Genomic DNA, 17,712 nt, shown 5'->3' on the forward strand with positions numbered 1-17,712 from the left:
GTAGTATCACCTACTGGACACATCTCAGAAACTGAAATGGAGGATAGTCATTTGAAATCTCTGACCCCCACACATCGTTTCTGTCCTCAACACAACACCATACAAGAGATTCTTTATGTTCCATAAGCTGACACTGCAGATATCATTATAAAGCTAATGTGGCCACATTGTTTTTAAACATTGACAGTGCCAGAATATTCCCACCTTTTGCTGCCTAGAAGCCACAGTGGATAGGACTGAGAACCATTCGCAGCCTCTGCATGAACCTGCAGCTGGTTTTCAGTTCAGCAACGTTACTCCAAAACATAGTGTGTTAGAAAGCTTGAATATTCCAACAATGGAATGGAAAAGTAAATCCTCCTCAATGATGCCGCATGTCCACTCTCCACAGTTGTCAATATATTTGAGTCAGTATTCCAGTGACTGAAATGTAAAATCTTATAGTAATCCAGAAATGAGTTTCTTCTCATTCGTCCTGAAGATGAAACCGGTGCACTTTGGCTAGTGTGAATCCATATTTTCCAGTTCCGTCTTCACTGCTGGTTTCTGTAAGCCACTCTGTAAATTCCAGCCAATGTTTTCGCTGTGAAACCATCATGAAGGCAGTGAACACCCCAAAGGCAGGCGGAGAGCCGGGGCACAGCGAGGACTCTCGCAAAAGCTTCCATCTTGATCACATTAAGATTTTTGCTGACGGAGAGTCTCGGGTGGTGTAAAAGAGGTTGGTTTTCCCTCAGACTCTCCACCCCTGATCTTCTCTGTCCATCCCTCTCTCATCATCTCTCCTCCCTGCTGGTTTTGATAGGGTCTGAGTCATTCTACAGGACCCTTCCCCCATCTGCCAACTTACCCAGCAAACTATTAGTTCTTATTCACTCCACTCTGTTGAACGTATACTCACTTGCTCGAGGCAACAAGCTTCTTTTTGGTCTCCGCACTGCAATCGCTTTGTCACATTACACAGCCTTCATTCCAATGGTGCTATCAGAGACAAATGTCAACACATTCTTTGAACTTCTGCATCTAACCTCTGGGTCATCCAGATGTGAGGGAAAGCACAGGATGCTTCTTTTTTTCGGGGGCCTTTCTGGGAAAATAGTCTCTGTGTTTCTCTTGAGGGACACATGTTTTTCAATAGCACAGGGCCCAGAGGTTCTCTCTAACATATCACATGTGTATAAACATGTGATGCCATGAAATTTATATATTTGTTCAGGGAGCGATGCCTGCATGTGGAAGAGGCTAACAGAGGGGATCAGCAGCTGACATGCCCACATCTCAAACTGCTGTGGACAAGTAATACAGGCCTGTAATTTGTGAGGAGAAAGAGAAATGCAAACCATGTCCACAGTCAGCAGTGAAGTGGTGGATGCTATCGATGACACGTGTACAATCAGCAACACGTGTGCAAATAGATATCTTTCAAAATTGCATCCATATTTGTCTGTCACCAGTTACAGAGAATAATTATTATTTTATTAACCCTTATCATTAGATAACATTATCGATGAAAATGTAGAAATTAACTCTTTATCTTGCTGTACTGTCAATACTGAAGGGGAAACTATTTGGATATGGCATCATTGTAAGTTGTGTTTAGGTGCCTCAATTGATCTTAGTGCTGTTTTTGTGAGTAGGTGGACTCAAAACTAAAAGAGGCTCATTGTCTCAATTCATATATAAATCAGGGTCAGATTTACCTCAACTCAGATAGGTGTTCACAAGGAGATCATCTCCCCACACTCTGAGCCTCCTTCCAGTGGAATTGGGGTGTAATCAAATATTTATATGCTCAAATATTGCAATACTTGATTGTGCAATATTGCCTTGAAATGTTAAGTTGCAACACCACTCCTGCTTCGGGATACAGGCCTAGATGAGTGTATTATATACACTCAAATGCAACTCTGAAGTGGCCAATGTATCCGGACGTCTGGCCTCAAGGGGTTGATGACCTTGGTCAGCATGCAGTTATTTCAGTAGGATCACGTTGTGTTTAACAATCATCATGACTTTCCTGGTTTCCTGTTGGAAGCATGAGAAAGTCCCATTCATAATGCATCCCCCTCTAAACCCCCTGATGATGTAACGCAAGTAGAGCCCTGAGAGTCCACAGGAAATAACTTTACATTCCATACTGACACAGTTTATTATTTGCCAAATAGGTCCATCTAAACTATGCGCAACAGTAAACATAATGACGTCAAATGAAGAAACAGTGATTCCAAGTTGGTGGGTAACTCAAGAGACAGCTCTCGTCCGAGTATTGACAAATACATCCCGCGGAAAATGTTTTGTATTAACTTCAAGCAGGCGTTAACAGACCATTTCACCTCAAAAAAGATCTCTCTGGGTTCACTTTCACCAAACACAAACTCAACAAAATACCAGCATGTCATTTGAAGTCCTAAAAATACTGTAAACCAAATGCAATTCAAGCCTTCCCTGTCACTTGATGCAATCTGTGGTTGAAATGCTCCTTTCAGAAGCCGGGAGTTGTTTTTAAATAACTGTGTTTGAGCCAAGGGTGGGAACGCAGGGACTTGCAATATTCTCCGATGAAAGAGTCTGAATGTTAAGACAAGCTTAATGCTTATATTTTTAATCATAATTCTATATTGCACTTTTCACAAAGAAAATGTAAATACATATGAAGTCCACCTTTGCAAGCTTTTTGAAGAAGTTTGCCCGCGCAAGTTTAGTTTACTTAACCACACTGTGGGAGAAACGAAGGGGGCCTTGGCCTCTGATCAAGAGTTATGGAGTGACTGTGTTTCTGTGGGAACAGGAAGTATGAGTTATTGAGAAAACAGACCACAACAATCTAAAATTATCCATTTAATCTTCTTCTCCATGTGTGTTTGAGTGAACGTCTCGGTTTTTTTTTCAGACTAAATTAGATTGTTGGTCTTTTTTTCTGAACAGAGTTAAGGCCACTGCGCTAAAGGAGATTTTGATTTTGACATTCCATTATCTATCTCTACACAACTCATTGTGATCAGGGTCACAGAGCAGGCATAGCCAGTGCGGGGCACAGGTGCAAATATTCTGTCATTCAGGAAAGGAAAGTGACAGGAAAGTGCAGCGCACAGCAAAAAAAAAAAAACAAGAATAGAATTGATAAATGATAAATAACTGTACCAATTTTAAAAGAGGTAAAGGATGGGTCATCTAGCAAAAAACTTAAAAAAAGAGAAAAGTAACTTTGATATCACATACATGAAGACGGAAAATCTGCCCTTGAAAATGAAAGATTTATCAAATTATTTTGTATCAAAAACTTGGATTTTATTCTAAATTATATCTACTTAAACGGATTGATGCTGAGTTGTTCTCCAGGTAAATATCAACTGAAGTTTTATGGACTGTAAAACATGGATGCCCCTGCCTTGATCGCTCTGTGTGACCTACATCTAAGACATTTTCCATATGGTTTCGCTCTCAGCTGGGTGGCAGCAACAGCTGTGCTCCATTTGTGTACACAAACACATGGCCATAACGCTTAAACCAAGCGCACCTGAACGCATTCCAATACTGCAGCCTTTCATGCTCATTTAATGACACAAAATGAAGATCTGGTGCTGCATTTTGTGTTTACTTTTTTTTAATAATTGGTCATAATTACAAGTAAATGATCTTACAGTTTATGAGTCGATTGTTTTAGGCATTGAAATTGGCCATGAATGGTTGTGTTCACGTTGTGTGATTGTCTGCAGATGCCTGAAGACCCTATCGTACTCGCTTTACCACCAAATATTTGGTGTAAACTAAAGAACTCAAAGTCATGATTTGCAACTGGATAAAAATCCATCGAAACCTTTACCAGGTAGATTAAATAGGAGTGTTTCTGGCACTTAAATATATTTAAATATATAATTGGATAATTTTACGTTCTACTTGAATCAGTTTTGTCTGTCAATATTCAACATTGACATGCTTTGCTATCAGTACCATGAGTATGATTTTCAATGGTGGGATGAGATGGCTAGAGTTGATAGTCGATACGTCCTATTTCCAGTCTACATCTAAGATTCTACTATATTTTAATAAGAATAATGTGGTGATTAGATTAGGCTCTATATCGCCCCCATGAGGCGAGGCAAGGAAAGGCATGTTCATACAATACCAGCACAATGAAGCAAAAATATAACAGGGAAGTGATGAACCTTTGCTTGCAAAAAATTTATTCCAGCAGTCTTGAGGGCAACTTCATCATGATCTCACAGCCTCTTTGTCAAAGTGAATCATATATACACTAGAGAGGAACAAATATCAATTGGTCACAATGCACCATCATTAAGTTGAGTTCCAAAAGTCGTTTTCTGCAGTTTTTTTTCACCACTTGAATTATGATAATCAACCATACGTAAACCTTCTTGGTGCACTGAGAGGGCTGCGAGGACCAACATGTAGCCTCCTGCCCTAAAGAGAATGTGCTGAACATACGGTATATGTACTGCCAGTTTTGACACCTCAAATAAAGGCTCAGTTGTACATGCTGTCCTTGGACACTGTTGCTACAGCAGCCTGGTCAGAGAACTCTTTAGACAAAGAGTCACCAGACAAGTGGGCAAATGATCAGGCATCTACAATGAGTCACATTGCATTCCTTGGGTTTCACCCTCTTCGTACAAGCATGTGCATCTTCCCCACTCTATTTATTTAACTCCAGTAGTCATCATTGGGATTCAATATAGATGTGGTGAATATGAAAATATATTTGAGTGCGTATTTAAGAACCACCTAAGAAAGGTAAGGGACATAATGTAGCTCTTTGTAGGAGCAAAAGGGAGGAAGTACGTTGCCTCAGAAGAAATAATTTAACTCTTCTCATCAGAAGGAAAGGGGGAAATATCAAGACGCTAAATCTTACAAACACTTACCGGTAGCTCTTCTTAGGTGAGGATCCAGTACCAACCAACATCTCTTTTGAGAACCTCACCCCACGACGTGAGCTCCACAGGAGTCTGAAACGAATGAAATACAAAGGTTCAAAATACATTAAATTTATGACCCTGACGCTTGTAACAACACGAATTATTTCTTGCATTGTGACACATTTTCTCAATTGCTCTTCAATTAGCATAATTAGCATACACAAGAATATTGGCTACCTTTGAGGCTGAAACGGCTGTCACGAAACAGTTCCCCTTCATTCAAAAGTGGCGATACATTATTCGAATATTAACGAGAAATATATAACATTTGCTTTTTTAAAACACCAGTTTAACATTCCCCCAGCGAAGGGCGCTGTGGATCAAAAGCACTCCCGACTGAGCTGCATTCACTGACATCTCTCACTTTCTTTTACGTTTTGTAACCGCAGTACTATTTTGTTTTAAACTTTAATAACAATTAACCACCAGAATTTGGGACAGAGTTAGTGAATATACGGGTTAAACAGCGAGCTTGATAAAATGTATCGTTCTTTGTTCTATTTTTTTCAAGCTTGGAAAGAGAGATTCAAATTTCCGACAGTCCCTGAAAGCAGCATTATAACTTTTGTTTTCTTCCGCATTTACCTGCCGCCCCGCGTGAGGGAGCGAAGCTGGGCGTTTGTCGCGTGAAACTGTACGATAGTGGCGTTCATTTATGTCCCTTTCCATCTTACGATTTTATTGAGAAACGAGTGGCGTGCTTGAGAGCAAACGCGAAAAGTTGTCGACAAGTTTTGACCTCCGGTGTTGAGTTCAGAATGGGGTGTTGCGGCAGCACCCAGGTAAGTAGCGAACGCTTTGTGATGGCTTAACGCACATTTTTGATCATTTAGTTACTGCGTTTTCCTCTCATAGCCAAACAATTAAAGGTTATTGACTTTCGATTTGTCACTGCAGGGAAAACGGGACTGGAAACCACTGGAGGAGCGAAGCTGCACTGACATCCCATGGCTCATCATATTCACCCTCTTTTGCATTGGAATGGTAACACGCCCACTTGATTTAACATATAGAATAAAGTTACCCAAGTCAGGGTTATAATGACGTTTAACTCTGGTGGTTAAACATAGTCCTATATGAAATTAACCAACAAGGTTAGAGAGCACTTTGGCTTTTTCACTGACTTGGCTTCAGGCTGAGTTGTTCCACGGTGACCCTGACTAGTAATGCACATGTATTTCCCTGCTGATTCCATGTTGTGTCCTGGGTGCAGGTGTGTATTTGTGGCTTCACCCTCGCCACCGGAGCTGCATCGCGACTCATCTCTGGGTATGACAGTTATGGAAACACATGCGGCCACAACAACAGCAAGGTCGAAGGCGTTGAGCTGAGTGGTCGTAACATGGTTGACAACAAGTGAGTAATCTGTTACAAATAAGTTCCAATGCAGTAGATTAAGGAATTATGAGCAGGAAGTTCAACAAAAAAAGCTCTGGTTAACATCTGTGCAAGGATTTTAGTTGAATTGTTTTGGGCCACGATAAAATGCTACAGATTAGGAGGAGAGTGCTGTAAACCTGAGGACTGTCTCCTTCCGTATTACACTCTTTATGTTCCATGTACTCACCTACATATCAGCTTTTATTATTCTCGTATATTACACAGTAGCGTGCTACCAGTGACATCTAGTATTGACTTTTCTGTTTAGCGATAAATGTCTTGGATGTGTTTACGTGCCATTAGTTTTTGTAAGGTCTAACTTTCTTTTGAGAAGCAGGCAGCCTTTGGGCTGAGTTCTGCTGAAACAATGGCGCTCCTCTATTGCCTGAGGATGCTTCCAGTAAAAGGCGTTTTTGTGACAAAGCCAGATCTGTTCTGCTTGGTAGCAAATGCCACCCTCCTCCATTTTCCATCCAGAAGGAACGGTCCCAATAGGCATTTATCACCAGTGGTCTTTGGTGCATTTATAAATAGAAATGACCATTGAAATGATTTGTGTCCCAGGTACGTTTTCTTTCTGGATCCCTGCAACATTGATCTAATTAATCGAAGAGTTAATTCCATTTCCTTGTGCGTGTCTAAATGTCCTGCCACTGAACTGCAGACGTTCGCAGACTTGAAGCAGTTTGCTATCAACAATGGTAAGTGATCAAACACGATGCTAAGTAAACATACATGACTGTAGTCATCTGTTTCTCTACTGCATTCTTCTTTAAGGATCTGCTCTATGCAACTATGACATTGCTCCAAGTAGATACCCTGGTCACCCCGACAGACAAAAGAAATGCCCCAAGCTTCCAGTCCCTCCAAGGTAACCAAGCAAAGACATTTCACTTTCTAGAACCGTATTTCCATAAGTGTGTCACAGAATAGTAACAACTGAACATTTGAGTTGTTTGTCACAAGTGAAATGACCACTTTGTTTTCTCCCTTGCAGTAAAGCTGTTCCCCTGTTCAACCGCTGTGTCCCCACGGACCTTGGCTGTTTCGCTGAGTTCGCTCAGGCCTTTGTCTCGTTTGTAAGTGACAATAACGTTTTGCGGCGAGTCGTGGCTGGGCTGATGGCGAGCAAGGACATCATCATGGGCCTTTGCGTGCTCGCTCTAGGTAAAGAAAGTCATGTTTGAGTCTCTATTTTAAAAACATCTTTCTAAACTAGCAAAAAGGAACCTTTGAATTGTTGCATAGATTACGGTCAAACTGACGCTGCTTCGTTCACTCTGCATTAAAGACACAGGCTGTTTTGATTTACGAAATTATTATTCAGGTCCTGTCTCAACATGTATGCAACATATTTGCATGAAGTTCAATTATTTTGGTTTTAATTTAAGACAGGATGTTGGAATGATCCTGGAATTCTTAAATAAAGATTTTGAAACGCTGTTTACAAACCTTAAAAAGTCTTAAGAAGTATGGAAATCTCTTTCGTCCACTGGAGTCTGTTTTAAGGCACATATTCTTGTGATATTTGGTGGAAAAGCAGAGCAAAGCAAGCAAAGACAGATGGATATGATTTTGCCATCATCTTTCAAGGTGCAACTACGCCTCAAATTCACTTAAAAATATGCATGTATTTATTTAAATATTTACTTATATTCCTGTTTTGATTGCAGTTCTGTCCTTGATCATGATGGTCATCATTCGTTACATCTCGAAAGTATTGGTCTGGATCCTGACCGTTCTAGTTGTCATCGGCACTTTAGGTAACCATCGATCCAAAAAAAAACATGTGAAACTCTTGCTTTTAAAGTGTCACCTAAATTAGATGTTTGGTTTTTTTTTTCTTTTCCAGCCGGCACTGGCGTCCTCTGGTGGTTGTATGTGGATCACAAGACGGCCCTGGAAAACAAAACCCATTCAGTATTTGGCAAAGAAGTGGCGTCAGATAACGTTACCGCTCTGCTCATCTATGCCATCATCGCCACAGTTTTCACAGTATGTCTTCTCCTGGACATCATAGTCACTTCTGCACAGGGTAGCAACAGCAATGTGTGTGTCCCTGCAGGTGGTTCTGCTTCTGGTGATGTTCTTCATGAGGAAGCGTGTTGCCCTCACCATCGCCTTGTTCCACGTGGCAGGCAAAGTCTTCATTCACCTTCCGCTGCTGGCTGTGCAGCCGTTTTGGACTTTCCTGTGTCTGATGCTTTTCTGGGTCTACTGGATCGGGGTCCTTCTCTTCCTGGGGACTGCAGGTAACATGGATGATTTGCTCTGTGTTTCCAAATGTTGGTCAATAGTTTGAGTAAACTTTAATCTGTGATGTTTGTTTAAACATTATTGCCCATCATTTACTTTATTTATATGTGAAATACATGGAAAATATTTGATATAACCAATAGTGAAATTCAAATGAGCTCAGTAAGAGAGTAGGTTATGGTAGTGTTCCAGAATTGTCTTGCCAAACTGGCATCAAGTGTCAGTGCTGCCACCTTTTTTTTCTTTTTTTTTTTTTTCACATTTTCGTTCATTACGCTTTACTTAACTTCACTTTAAAAAGCAATTTTTACGACACATGAAACACACCTATCCGCATATATGATGATGTATGTGTGGTCCTTCTGGGACTTGAATATGAAACTTTAAATTAACATTTTGGAAGCAACATTTCTATCAATGAGAAGCTCCAGCTTTGGGGAGAAACATCGCCTTCTCGTCCTGTGAACATTTCCTGAAGATTATATTGATGTTTGCTCCAACTGTGCTGCTCTCAGGAACCCCGGTGAAGAACAACGCTACAAACCTGGTGGAGTTTCAGATGCAGGGGCCTCTTCAGTACATGGTCTGGTACCACGCTGTTGGACTGATCTGGATCAGCGAGTTCATTCTGGCCTGCCAGCAGATGACCATCGCTGGCGCCGTGGTCACCTACTACTTCACCAGGTATTGACGGGACGTGGCGGTGATTCACTCTTTTATCAGGCCCCTAACATGCACTCTAAATCTCACCTTTCCATCCTCCTTCCTCCACAGAAATAAGTCCCAGATGCCGGCGACTCCCATCCTGTCTTCTATGGCGCGCACTTTCCGCTACCACCTGGGCACTGTGGCCAAAGGCTCCTTCATCATCACATTAGTCAAGATTCCTCGTCTCATCCTCACCTACATCCACAGTCAGCTGAAGGGGAAGGTGAGTGAGTGAGTGAGTGATGCAACACAGAATGATTCCAGGCTCCTCTTCTTCTTAGGAAAACGCCTGCGCCCGCTGCATGCTGAAGTCATGTGTCTGCTGCCTCTGGTGTCTGGAGAAGTGCTTGGCCTATTTAAACCAGGTTAGTCAGATGGTTGTAATATATAATGACTCGTAGGGATGGGCATTGAAAACCGGGTCCGATTCAGAACCAGTTCAAAATTGTCTGTTTCTCTGGAATCATTAAGAAATGGTAATTACAGTTCCTCTTATCGGTTCCCGAGTGTGACTCTAGTAAGTCTGACTCTACTTGCTGCTGTTACTGTGCGTTCACAGCCGCCGGCTGCGGCGAGTCACAGTTATGGAGGAGTTTGGTAAAATGTTCGTAAGGCGATGCCACTTTGGGACGACCGAACCCCTTCGACATCATGTTATAATGATGAAACCGTGTTTGATCAGTGACGGTGGACAACCCTGACGGCTACGTTGACAGTTAGCATGGCGCTAACTGTTGTTGCTGTCGGAGGAAATTGATTGGTTTTTAATAATGTCACACACGTCAGATTTGTGCTGCTACTGAGCCTGTTGTTACAGTGACGTAGCGAAGTCTGTTCCCTCAGGTAGCAGGTGTGGTTGTCCTTCACAGATGAGAATAAGCAGAACCGAAGTCAGGAGCGACACTGGACACATCGTTTCAGATGTCATCTTTATATTGTTATTCAAATAAGACCATGGAAACACGATGAGCAGATCCATTACATAAGATACAAACATGAACACAGATGTTTTAAACTGCTCACACGGACCAATACAGACCTCAGTTTAACAGAACTGTAGCTCTGTAGACAGCATGACTCATTCCTGTTTCTCTGATGCTAAATGACAGTTACTCAGGTCCCTTGTCAGTTTTGCAACTCAGCAAACTGATAAAGAAGAAAAACATCCACTTTAATCCTAGTTTGACTCTTCATTATTAACCAGTTTCAGTGAGTAGTATCATAAATGGAATTGTCCTGTTAGTCTTCCTTTTTTTCCCATTGAGAACGATAAGCGATTCTTATTTCCCGTCCCTAATGACTTCTGACTTCTGTCTCCATCTTTATTGTTTCTTATCAATCAGAACGCTTACACTGCAACAGCCATCAACAGCACCAGTTTCTGCACGTCGGCCCGCGACGCCTTCATCATCCTGGTGGAGAACGCCCTCCGAGTGGCGGCCATCAACACCATCGGTGACTTTGTCCTGTTTCTGGCAAAGGTACCACCCGAGAGACGCCCCGGCGGTTTCCCTCCGCCGCTGGCTGATGTCTTTGGTGGTGTGTCCAGGTGCTGGTTGTGTCTTGCACTGCGTTCGCGGGAGTTCTGGCTCTGAACTATCAACGGGAGTACACCGTCTGGGTCCTGCCGCTTTTCATCGTCTGCCTCTTCGCCTTCCTGGTCGCCCACTGCTTCCTGTCCGTTTTTGAGAATGTGGTGGACGTCCTGTTCCTCTGCTTTGCTGTGGATTCCAAGTACAATGACGGCAGTCCTGGACGGGAGTACTACATGGACAAGTCCTTGATGGTGAGTGAAGAAAGCTTGAGGTTTTAAAACCAGCGTTTTGAATGAAATGTTTCCTGCAGTTATCTTAAAAAATCGTGTTTTCTATATAATATGAATAATTTTGGATTGAAAATTGTCAAATTTTTTTTTCTCCTTTTTTTTTTCTTCAGGAATTTGTCGAGAACAGCAAAAAAATGGGTCGATACAAGCAAGGCGATGGAAGTGGACGTGAGATGAAGTCCATGGTGAGTTTGTTTTCTTTCTTTCTTTCTATATTTGATTGTTCAGAAAAGTTGAGTTTGTTCTGATGATGCCTGTCTTTTGATGTCTTACAGACATGAAGTGGGACGAAAGCTCGACTCAGAAGCTCCTGCTGCAAATACTCCAAAGAAAAGCTTTCAAAATGCAACTCACACTGTAACTAAAAAGTCAAGGTGGATCAGAGAGAAATGCTTTGATATTCAGGTTTTTTTGGTTTTTCTTTCTGCAAGTGCATATTGTCTCTTGCTTCTTTAACTTTTGATGTGACTTTTTAAAAATGTTTTGTAAAATACTGAATGTCTCTTTATAAGCCAATTTCTTCAAGAATATTTGACTAAAATAAACATTTTAACGTTCCAATTTATTGGCTGTTTTTGTTTGAGAACTATTTGTTTGTGGAATTCATTCAACTTACACCATTAAAATTAGTTGTCAAGTGACAGTAGCGACTGAATCACCTGACCTCTGAAAATTGTGTGACGGCTTTATGACCACCTGAGGGCAGCAGACCCAGTGAAATGTGCCTCCACAGAGAACACGCCCCATTTGTCGAGTGAATTTAAAAATCTACACTGAATGTGCAGGAGTTTTCATCAAAAAGTCGCAGCAATTTTATTATGGTGTATTTTTTTTATTTACATGACTTTATTTTCTTTATTTGTTTGGCAATCGCTTGGTGCAAAATGGTGGTGTGATGGCTCGTGCTACAAGAAAGACAGTGGCAGAACATGCATGTCAAACAGGTCGTTATTGTGGAAACCAAGGCCTCAGAATCAATTTAAAGGTGCTGGTGATGAACTCACTGTCCCTCACAATCCAGTGGAGACTGGTTTAATAGATTTTTATGAGAAAATGAAACCTATTTCGACCAGAATTGTCTGTTGTATCATCAGTATGCGGTGCAGCCCACTTAAGAGGCCAGCGTGACTTATGGGTGGAAGCTGTTTGAGAAGTCATGAGGCTCTGATTCCTCTCGCCCTGACAACGTGATGGGGATGTATAAGATGAGGTAGCAGCAACTTTCTCCACAAAATACATTTGGAACATGCATTATACATTCAGCGTGGCGCGCCAGGTGTGTTTGATCCTGCCAGCACTTTTGGTATAATCCACTCTGAAAGTTGTAACGGAGTTAGAAACTAACAAGACGTGACACAAATCCATTCCGGTTGGAGAAACTTGCTCAAGAGCGCTTGGCTTCATGATGTCAGCTCAAGAATGCGGTGTTCTGTTCTTGAACTTGCAGGAGCTTGTAATATCTCACTCTTTTCTTTTTAAATTCTCAAATATGAGCGCGTGGAAAGGGCGGGGGAGTGAGACATGAGCAAGCGGGATCAGATCACGCTCAGTCAAACCCTATGACAATGGACGTCAGTGTCGGTTTCAAAGAGCTCCTCCCAACATATAGCTGTCAGCTGATCCACAGTCACAAGACGACTCAACGACATACAGGCCACTGTGCTGCTGCCCATCTGAGTAAAAACCATCTGGATGATTGATGTAAATATCACACACTATTTATAGATGCCAAACTTTGCATATGTGTGTGAGCGTTCGTTGGATGACGTCGCTGTTGTGGCAGGACAAAAAGGTCCGGAGCCTCACGTTAGGAGCGTGACGTTTATTCTTCTTCTTGACACAATCTTCCAACACGTTTCCCCACACAGCCTCTATATATATACCCTGGGTCAGGTCCCTACCCATCATACCTCTGGGTGAGAGGCCACACCTCCCACCACCAGTGCCCACCACACAGTTTTCATTTTGACGTAATGTAATAAGTATGTTTTTTGATGTGTGAAGTTCGTCGAAATTCCTGCCGTTGCTGTTGGCCATCTATTTTTATTTTGGGGAACTTCATGTTTATACACTAGGCGCAATTTGATTTTGTTCTTGGACTTTTATTTTGAAGGGCGATGCCCTTCAGTTCGCACTCTTTCCCGCTGGAGTCAGTCAGTCGATAGTTGAACTTTGTTTTGGGACCAACAATTCTATATATATATATATATATACAATTTATATATATATATATATATATATATATATATATATATATATATATATATATATATATATATATATATATATATATATATATATATATATATATATATATAAAATCATGTTTTATTTTACTGCTAAATTTGATTAAAAATATTTTTCATCCGCAGTCACCATCATGTTGTTTATTTCTACAAGCATTTAAACGTGGTTAATGAATACTTGTATTGCTTTTTGCTTGAATCTTAATTATTCGTCCTAAAGCAGAGTTCACTCACGTTTAGCAGCAAATTTGTCACACTTATTAAATTTGTTCTTAATGTCACTAGAAGACAGACTTTATCGACATAATATTGCTTTCCTTATGCAAACATTGGTTCACCTCAACAGCCTAACATGACAGATACAGAACATATTTTGAATAACCTCAGAGACAGAAAGCTCTTAGAACCGATACAAAAATCACAATTAATTTGTGATTAACCTTTAGTTTGTCAGCATTTTCTGTCATGATTTTTTTCAATAATTCAGTGGTACCTCAGTTTTCGAACGTCCCGGACTTTGAACAAAAATTTTGAGATTTTTTTGCTCAGATTGCGAACGAAAATTCAGAACTCAAACGCCCCCGAAATAAGCCGGAAAAAACCATAACGTGCGCGGACCGATCAGCTGACCCATGACGCGCTTTGTTATTGTGTATAGCGCAGCCTCTGTATGCAGACGTGTCTTGTTAGCTACATTTACTGGCTGTTTTTTCTTCACACTGAGGTGTAAAACCTTTCCTGTCTCCACACTGGACCGTGGTAGAGTGTCACAGGGGAGGTGCTGGAGCGCTCACTCCAGGGTTTGATGTCCTGTTGTGGGCTGGAGCTGGGACAGGGATGAGGCCAGTCTGGGACAGAGCGTGACTTGGTTTATGACTTTGTCACAGCCAAACTGCACAGAAGCGCACATTCAGAGCTGGACACGCACCGGGCACCTCTTCACTTCTGGAGAGACCTCACTCACTCGGCAACCCCTCCCACATGCAGCGGCCACACACATAGAGGAACAGCCACCTGCAGCACACACTCTACATTCACTCCTACAAAAGCCTATTTTAAGGCTTGGAACGCATTATTGCTTTTTCCATTCATTGTAATGGGAAAAATCAATTCAGATTTCGTCGAGAACCGAGGTACCACTGTACATACCTGTTGCTCACATATTAACATTAGCATTGCAGCTGGCCTCCTCAAAAACAGTGGCTTCTGCCAGGAAATCCTCATGAGTCAACATTTCTTTGATACAGCACCACACACACACCACTTAAGAACCGTACCATAAACCAACCGTGGAGCGCTGAAATGTTTTAATGGTGTTTTTCTGCCTGAGTGGACGTGTAACTGCTGCACTTTTTACCGTCTATCACCTCGATTTTCCTCCCAGCCCACATTGACCCGCCGGCCGCTCTGGAGCCACTAAATCAGCAAGGTTATTGATGAGAAAGCTCTCTGTCCGCCTCCATAAAACACAGGAACACCAGGGAAAGCGCCTCATGACTCACAGCTAAGTGATCTCCTCAGTAATTACATCACACTTCCTGGAAGCCTCTTGTCCAGAACACTGATCTGATTATTTATTTTAAATGTAAACAAAAAAATGTTCAACATACAGACATAAACTTTTAATTCCGTCCAGATCAGAATTGGGGAAAATGTGCGGCCCGGGGGCCATATGCGGCCCGATGCCTGTATTTTCGTGGCCCTTTTGATGTCACATTAAATCTATCACTGATATGTTCTCATTTTTCTGCCTTTTTTTGTTTTTTTTTTCTCTTTCAGTCACCACCACCAGATCAGCAATAAATATAGCAAGTTCTTGTTTAAAGACTTCACATTAAAGACTTATCATTTTTATGTGTTTTTCATGTTCCTCAAAATACATTGAAAGAATACTGAAAATAAATTTTCAAATATTATTTCAATAATTTGAAATAAAAAAGCCTTTTTATCTTGAACGTCTGGTCCGTAGTTATGTTGATTTGTATTCAAATTAAATGCATATAAAAATATTTAAACAGGCTTCATGGCATATTTACACTTCTTAATATCCTTATTTACATTTAATATTTTAGGTTCATTTTGCCCTTGTTACTTATACTTAAGTATATATTTAGGATATTTTTCTGCCATGTTTTCTGTCATGTCTTTCTTTTGATGATGGCCCCTCACAACAGTTACAGTTTCTCATGGGGCTTTTTAAGAAACTGAATTTCTGGTCTAGATTTTTTTTTAAATTTCACTCTCATTTCTGAGTATTATTTTGGGATGCGTGCAGTTATGATGACAAGTGAGCCCCTCTTAAACTTACTGGAGCGTCTCAAAATAAATTTTAAATGAATATTACGTAGGCAGATCTTTTGCTCTCTGTTCAATTATTTAAAACATGAGCACATTCCTCAGAATGACTGGATCACATTTCATAATTTGCAAGAGAAATGCATCATTTTGTACAGTTTATTTCCCGCTGTCCGACTGGTTTGTGTCCCTCCCCCACAGACCTGCCTTTAAGTGCAGCGTGTGCTGATTCAGCCAGGGAAACATGAGCGTGTGAATGTGTGTCAAATGATTGACTAATGTAGACTTCACTATACACCCATCTGCCTCCTCAGCAGCTCGGAGATGCACCGGAGAAGGTGAGGAGGAAAGCGTAAAGTGACATCAGTCATTGATGATGATGATTTCCAGCGAAGGGTTAAGTGCAACGGACTGTGAGAGTTGTTTTAAACTGCGACAATAAATTTAGTTTCACATTCCTGCTAGTCATGTAAACAAATAGGTGCGTGACACCTCAATGAATTGTTGCTCCACTCTCCATTTACAATATCAAACAATGACCACTAAAAAAACGTTGCGTCGTAGCATCCAAATCCAGCGGATGTTACCCTAGTGCCCACTGTCTTCATGGGCATGTGAGTTTCCTCAAATTTCAAACTTCCAAAACCTTCTTTAGTGATTCTCTGGTGGGTTGCAACCTAGACGTGGGAAGGTCGGGAAGCCATTCTTCAGTGGGTCGCCGGCCTTAGTCTGGGGAAAAAAAAATCTGCTGCAGGAATGTTTTATTGATTGATTTATTTATTTCATGGAGTGAGTGAAGTCAGGCGGACAAATCTATAAACAAACAAAGCAGTCTCACTCGATGACTTGGCGATAGTGTTAGGTGGAGGAGGTTTCATAACACCGTACTGAAGGGTCGATGACGTTTCATGAAACAGCGTCCTGATTTCCATGGGCCACCAGATGGCACTGTCAACAACTAATCCTATGAAACCTCACATCATTTCTAAACCAAGAGCGCAATCTAGTGGGCTCGGAAATTGGGACGCTGTTTCATCAGCCCTGCAAAACTGTTTCATGATACCTCATCGACCCATCACTAGGTGCCACCATCCTCCCCAGCACCAGTGGACCATAGGTCTCTTCGATGCCTGAGATTCCTGATGCAGGCAAGACTGCTTGCCCAGGTAAGTTAAATTGAAATTAAGTTAACCCATGATTTAAAATAATTTTACAGGATTTCCACCAAAAAAACTTTCAAAAATAAAAATAAAAATAGTTTTTTCCCCACCTCTGGTAAACTGGGGTTGATTCCAGAATTGAACCATTAATGTTGAGGAAACACAATAGCTTCCTTCCAATCTGTTTTTTCTCCTGGCAAACAGAAGTATATGCAAGAGAAAAGTTGCTGGTTGTTCCTGGCTCACTTTAAACAGGGATCCAAAAAACAGCTACACACCGATATGACGCTGCTGCTGGGTATCTGCAACGGTGTCCGCGCCTTATTAAAATTTTGTTTTTCTTTGGCGCGCACACACCCATTGTATCCGGCAGGATGGCTTATCCAAGAAACCTGATTTCCCAACATGAAAAGTGCTTCCTGCTATTCAGCAATTCCTCACCAAAGCGTCGTCATTCTGTCTCCTCGCACGCCGGCCGGCCTGTTTATGTGTATATGGGGTGGAAATGAGCCTCAGATTGTATCAACCCTGTTCCACGTGTTGTGGTTTGGCGTGTATGGAAATGACTTCTTATGATGTTTAACTCCAGTGGAGACTTCCCCACCTGATCATGAGGCTGTGGTGCCAAGCAAAACTGACTTTATTACAGGTCAGTGATTGCGCCTTTTTTCTTGTGTGTAGCCATTTTTCCTCCGATGTCTACAGCCCATATGTTACCTATGCTTGTGTCGAGTTGGTGGGTCATGAAGTATTCATTTGTTTTTCTCCTGAATAATGCACAAATGTTCCTGTACGCAGAGCTCATGGCCCTCAAGCACAGGCAGCATGGAGCTCATCTCTTTAGAACAAGTTAATGTTAAAGCAAATCTGTAAAAATTCTGGACTCAATTTGCTCCCTGCAGTTA

The 17,712-nt window shown here is 41.4% G+C and overlaps 2 protein-coding genes across 3 annotated transcripts in view; one reads left to right on the forward strand and one right to left on the reverse strand.

The window, feature by feature from the left end:
- dlc1 (DLC1 Rho GTPase activating protein) overlaps nucleotides 1-5,257 on the reverse strand; it is a 55,618-nt gene extending 50,361 nt beyond the window's left edge. The window contains exons 1-2 of one of the 2 annotated variants that reach the window (XM_053855448.1): nucleotides 5,115-5,257; nucleotides 4,884-4,967 (exon numbers count right to left, since the gene is read on the reverse strand). The gene's annotated coding sequence lies outside the window, so the exon portion shown is untranslated. Of the gene's footprint in view, nucleotides 1-204; nucleotides 1,361-4,883; nucleotides 4,968-5,114 lie in introns of those variants that run through there. The other variant, XM_053855447.1, reaches the window with a different exon arrangement.
- Nucleotides 5,258-5,508: 251 nt separating this feature from the next.
- Nucleotides 5,509-11,659, forward strand: LOC128753828 (choline transporter-like protein 1). The gene is made up of 16 exons (XM_053855951.1): nucleotides 5,509-5,719; nucleotides 5,835-5,921; nucleotides 6,151-6,293; nucleotides 6,882-7,018; nucleotides 7,095-7,188; nucleotides 7,315-7,484; nucleotides 7,991-8,080; nucleotides 8,170-8,312; nucleotides 8,383-8,569; nucleotides 9,089-9,257; nucleotides 9,348-9,504; nucleotides 9,563-9,646; nucleotides 10,625-10,762; nucleotides 10,831-11,067; nucleotides 11,217-11,291; nucleotides 11,382-11,659. The coding sequence occupies exons 1-16, from the start codon at nucleotides 5,696-5,698 to the stop codon at nucleotides 11,385-11,387; spliced, it is 1,941 nt and encodes a 646-aa protein (XP_053711926.1). The 5' UTR covers nucleotides 5,509-5,695; the 3' UTR covers nucleotides 11,388-11,659.
- Nucleotides 11,660-17,712: the final 6,053 nt, after the last annotated feature.

This window comes from Synchiropus splendidus, chromosome 2 (genome assembly GCF_027744825.2).
Source record: "Synchiropus splendidus isolate RoL2022-P1 chromosome 2, RoL_Sspl_1.0, whole genome shotgun sequence".
Lineage (NCBI taxonomy): Eukaryota > Metazoa > Chordata > Actinopteri > Syngnathiformes > Callionymidae > Synchiropus > Synchiropus splendidus.

Bases quoted from the DNA above. Each gene is read 5' to 3' on its own strand.
- LOC128753828 (XM_053855951.1), top strand. From the start codon at position 5,696: ATGGGGTGTTGCGGCAGCACCCAG. The intron at 7,485-7,990 runs GTAAAGAAAGTC...TTTTGATTGCAG, and splicing joins CCTTTGCGTGCTCGCTCTAG to TTCTGTCCTTGATCATGATG. The intron at 11,068-11,216 runs GTGAGTGAAGAA...TTTTTTCTTCAG, and splicing joins ACATGGACAAGTCCTTGATG to GAATTTGTCGAGAACAGCAA.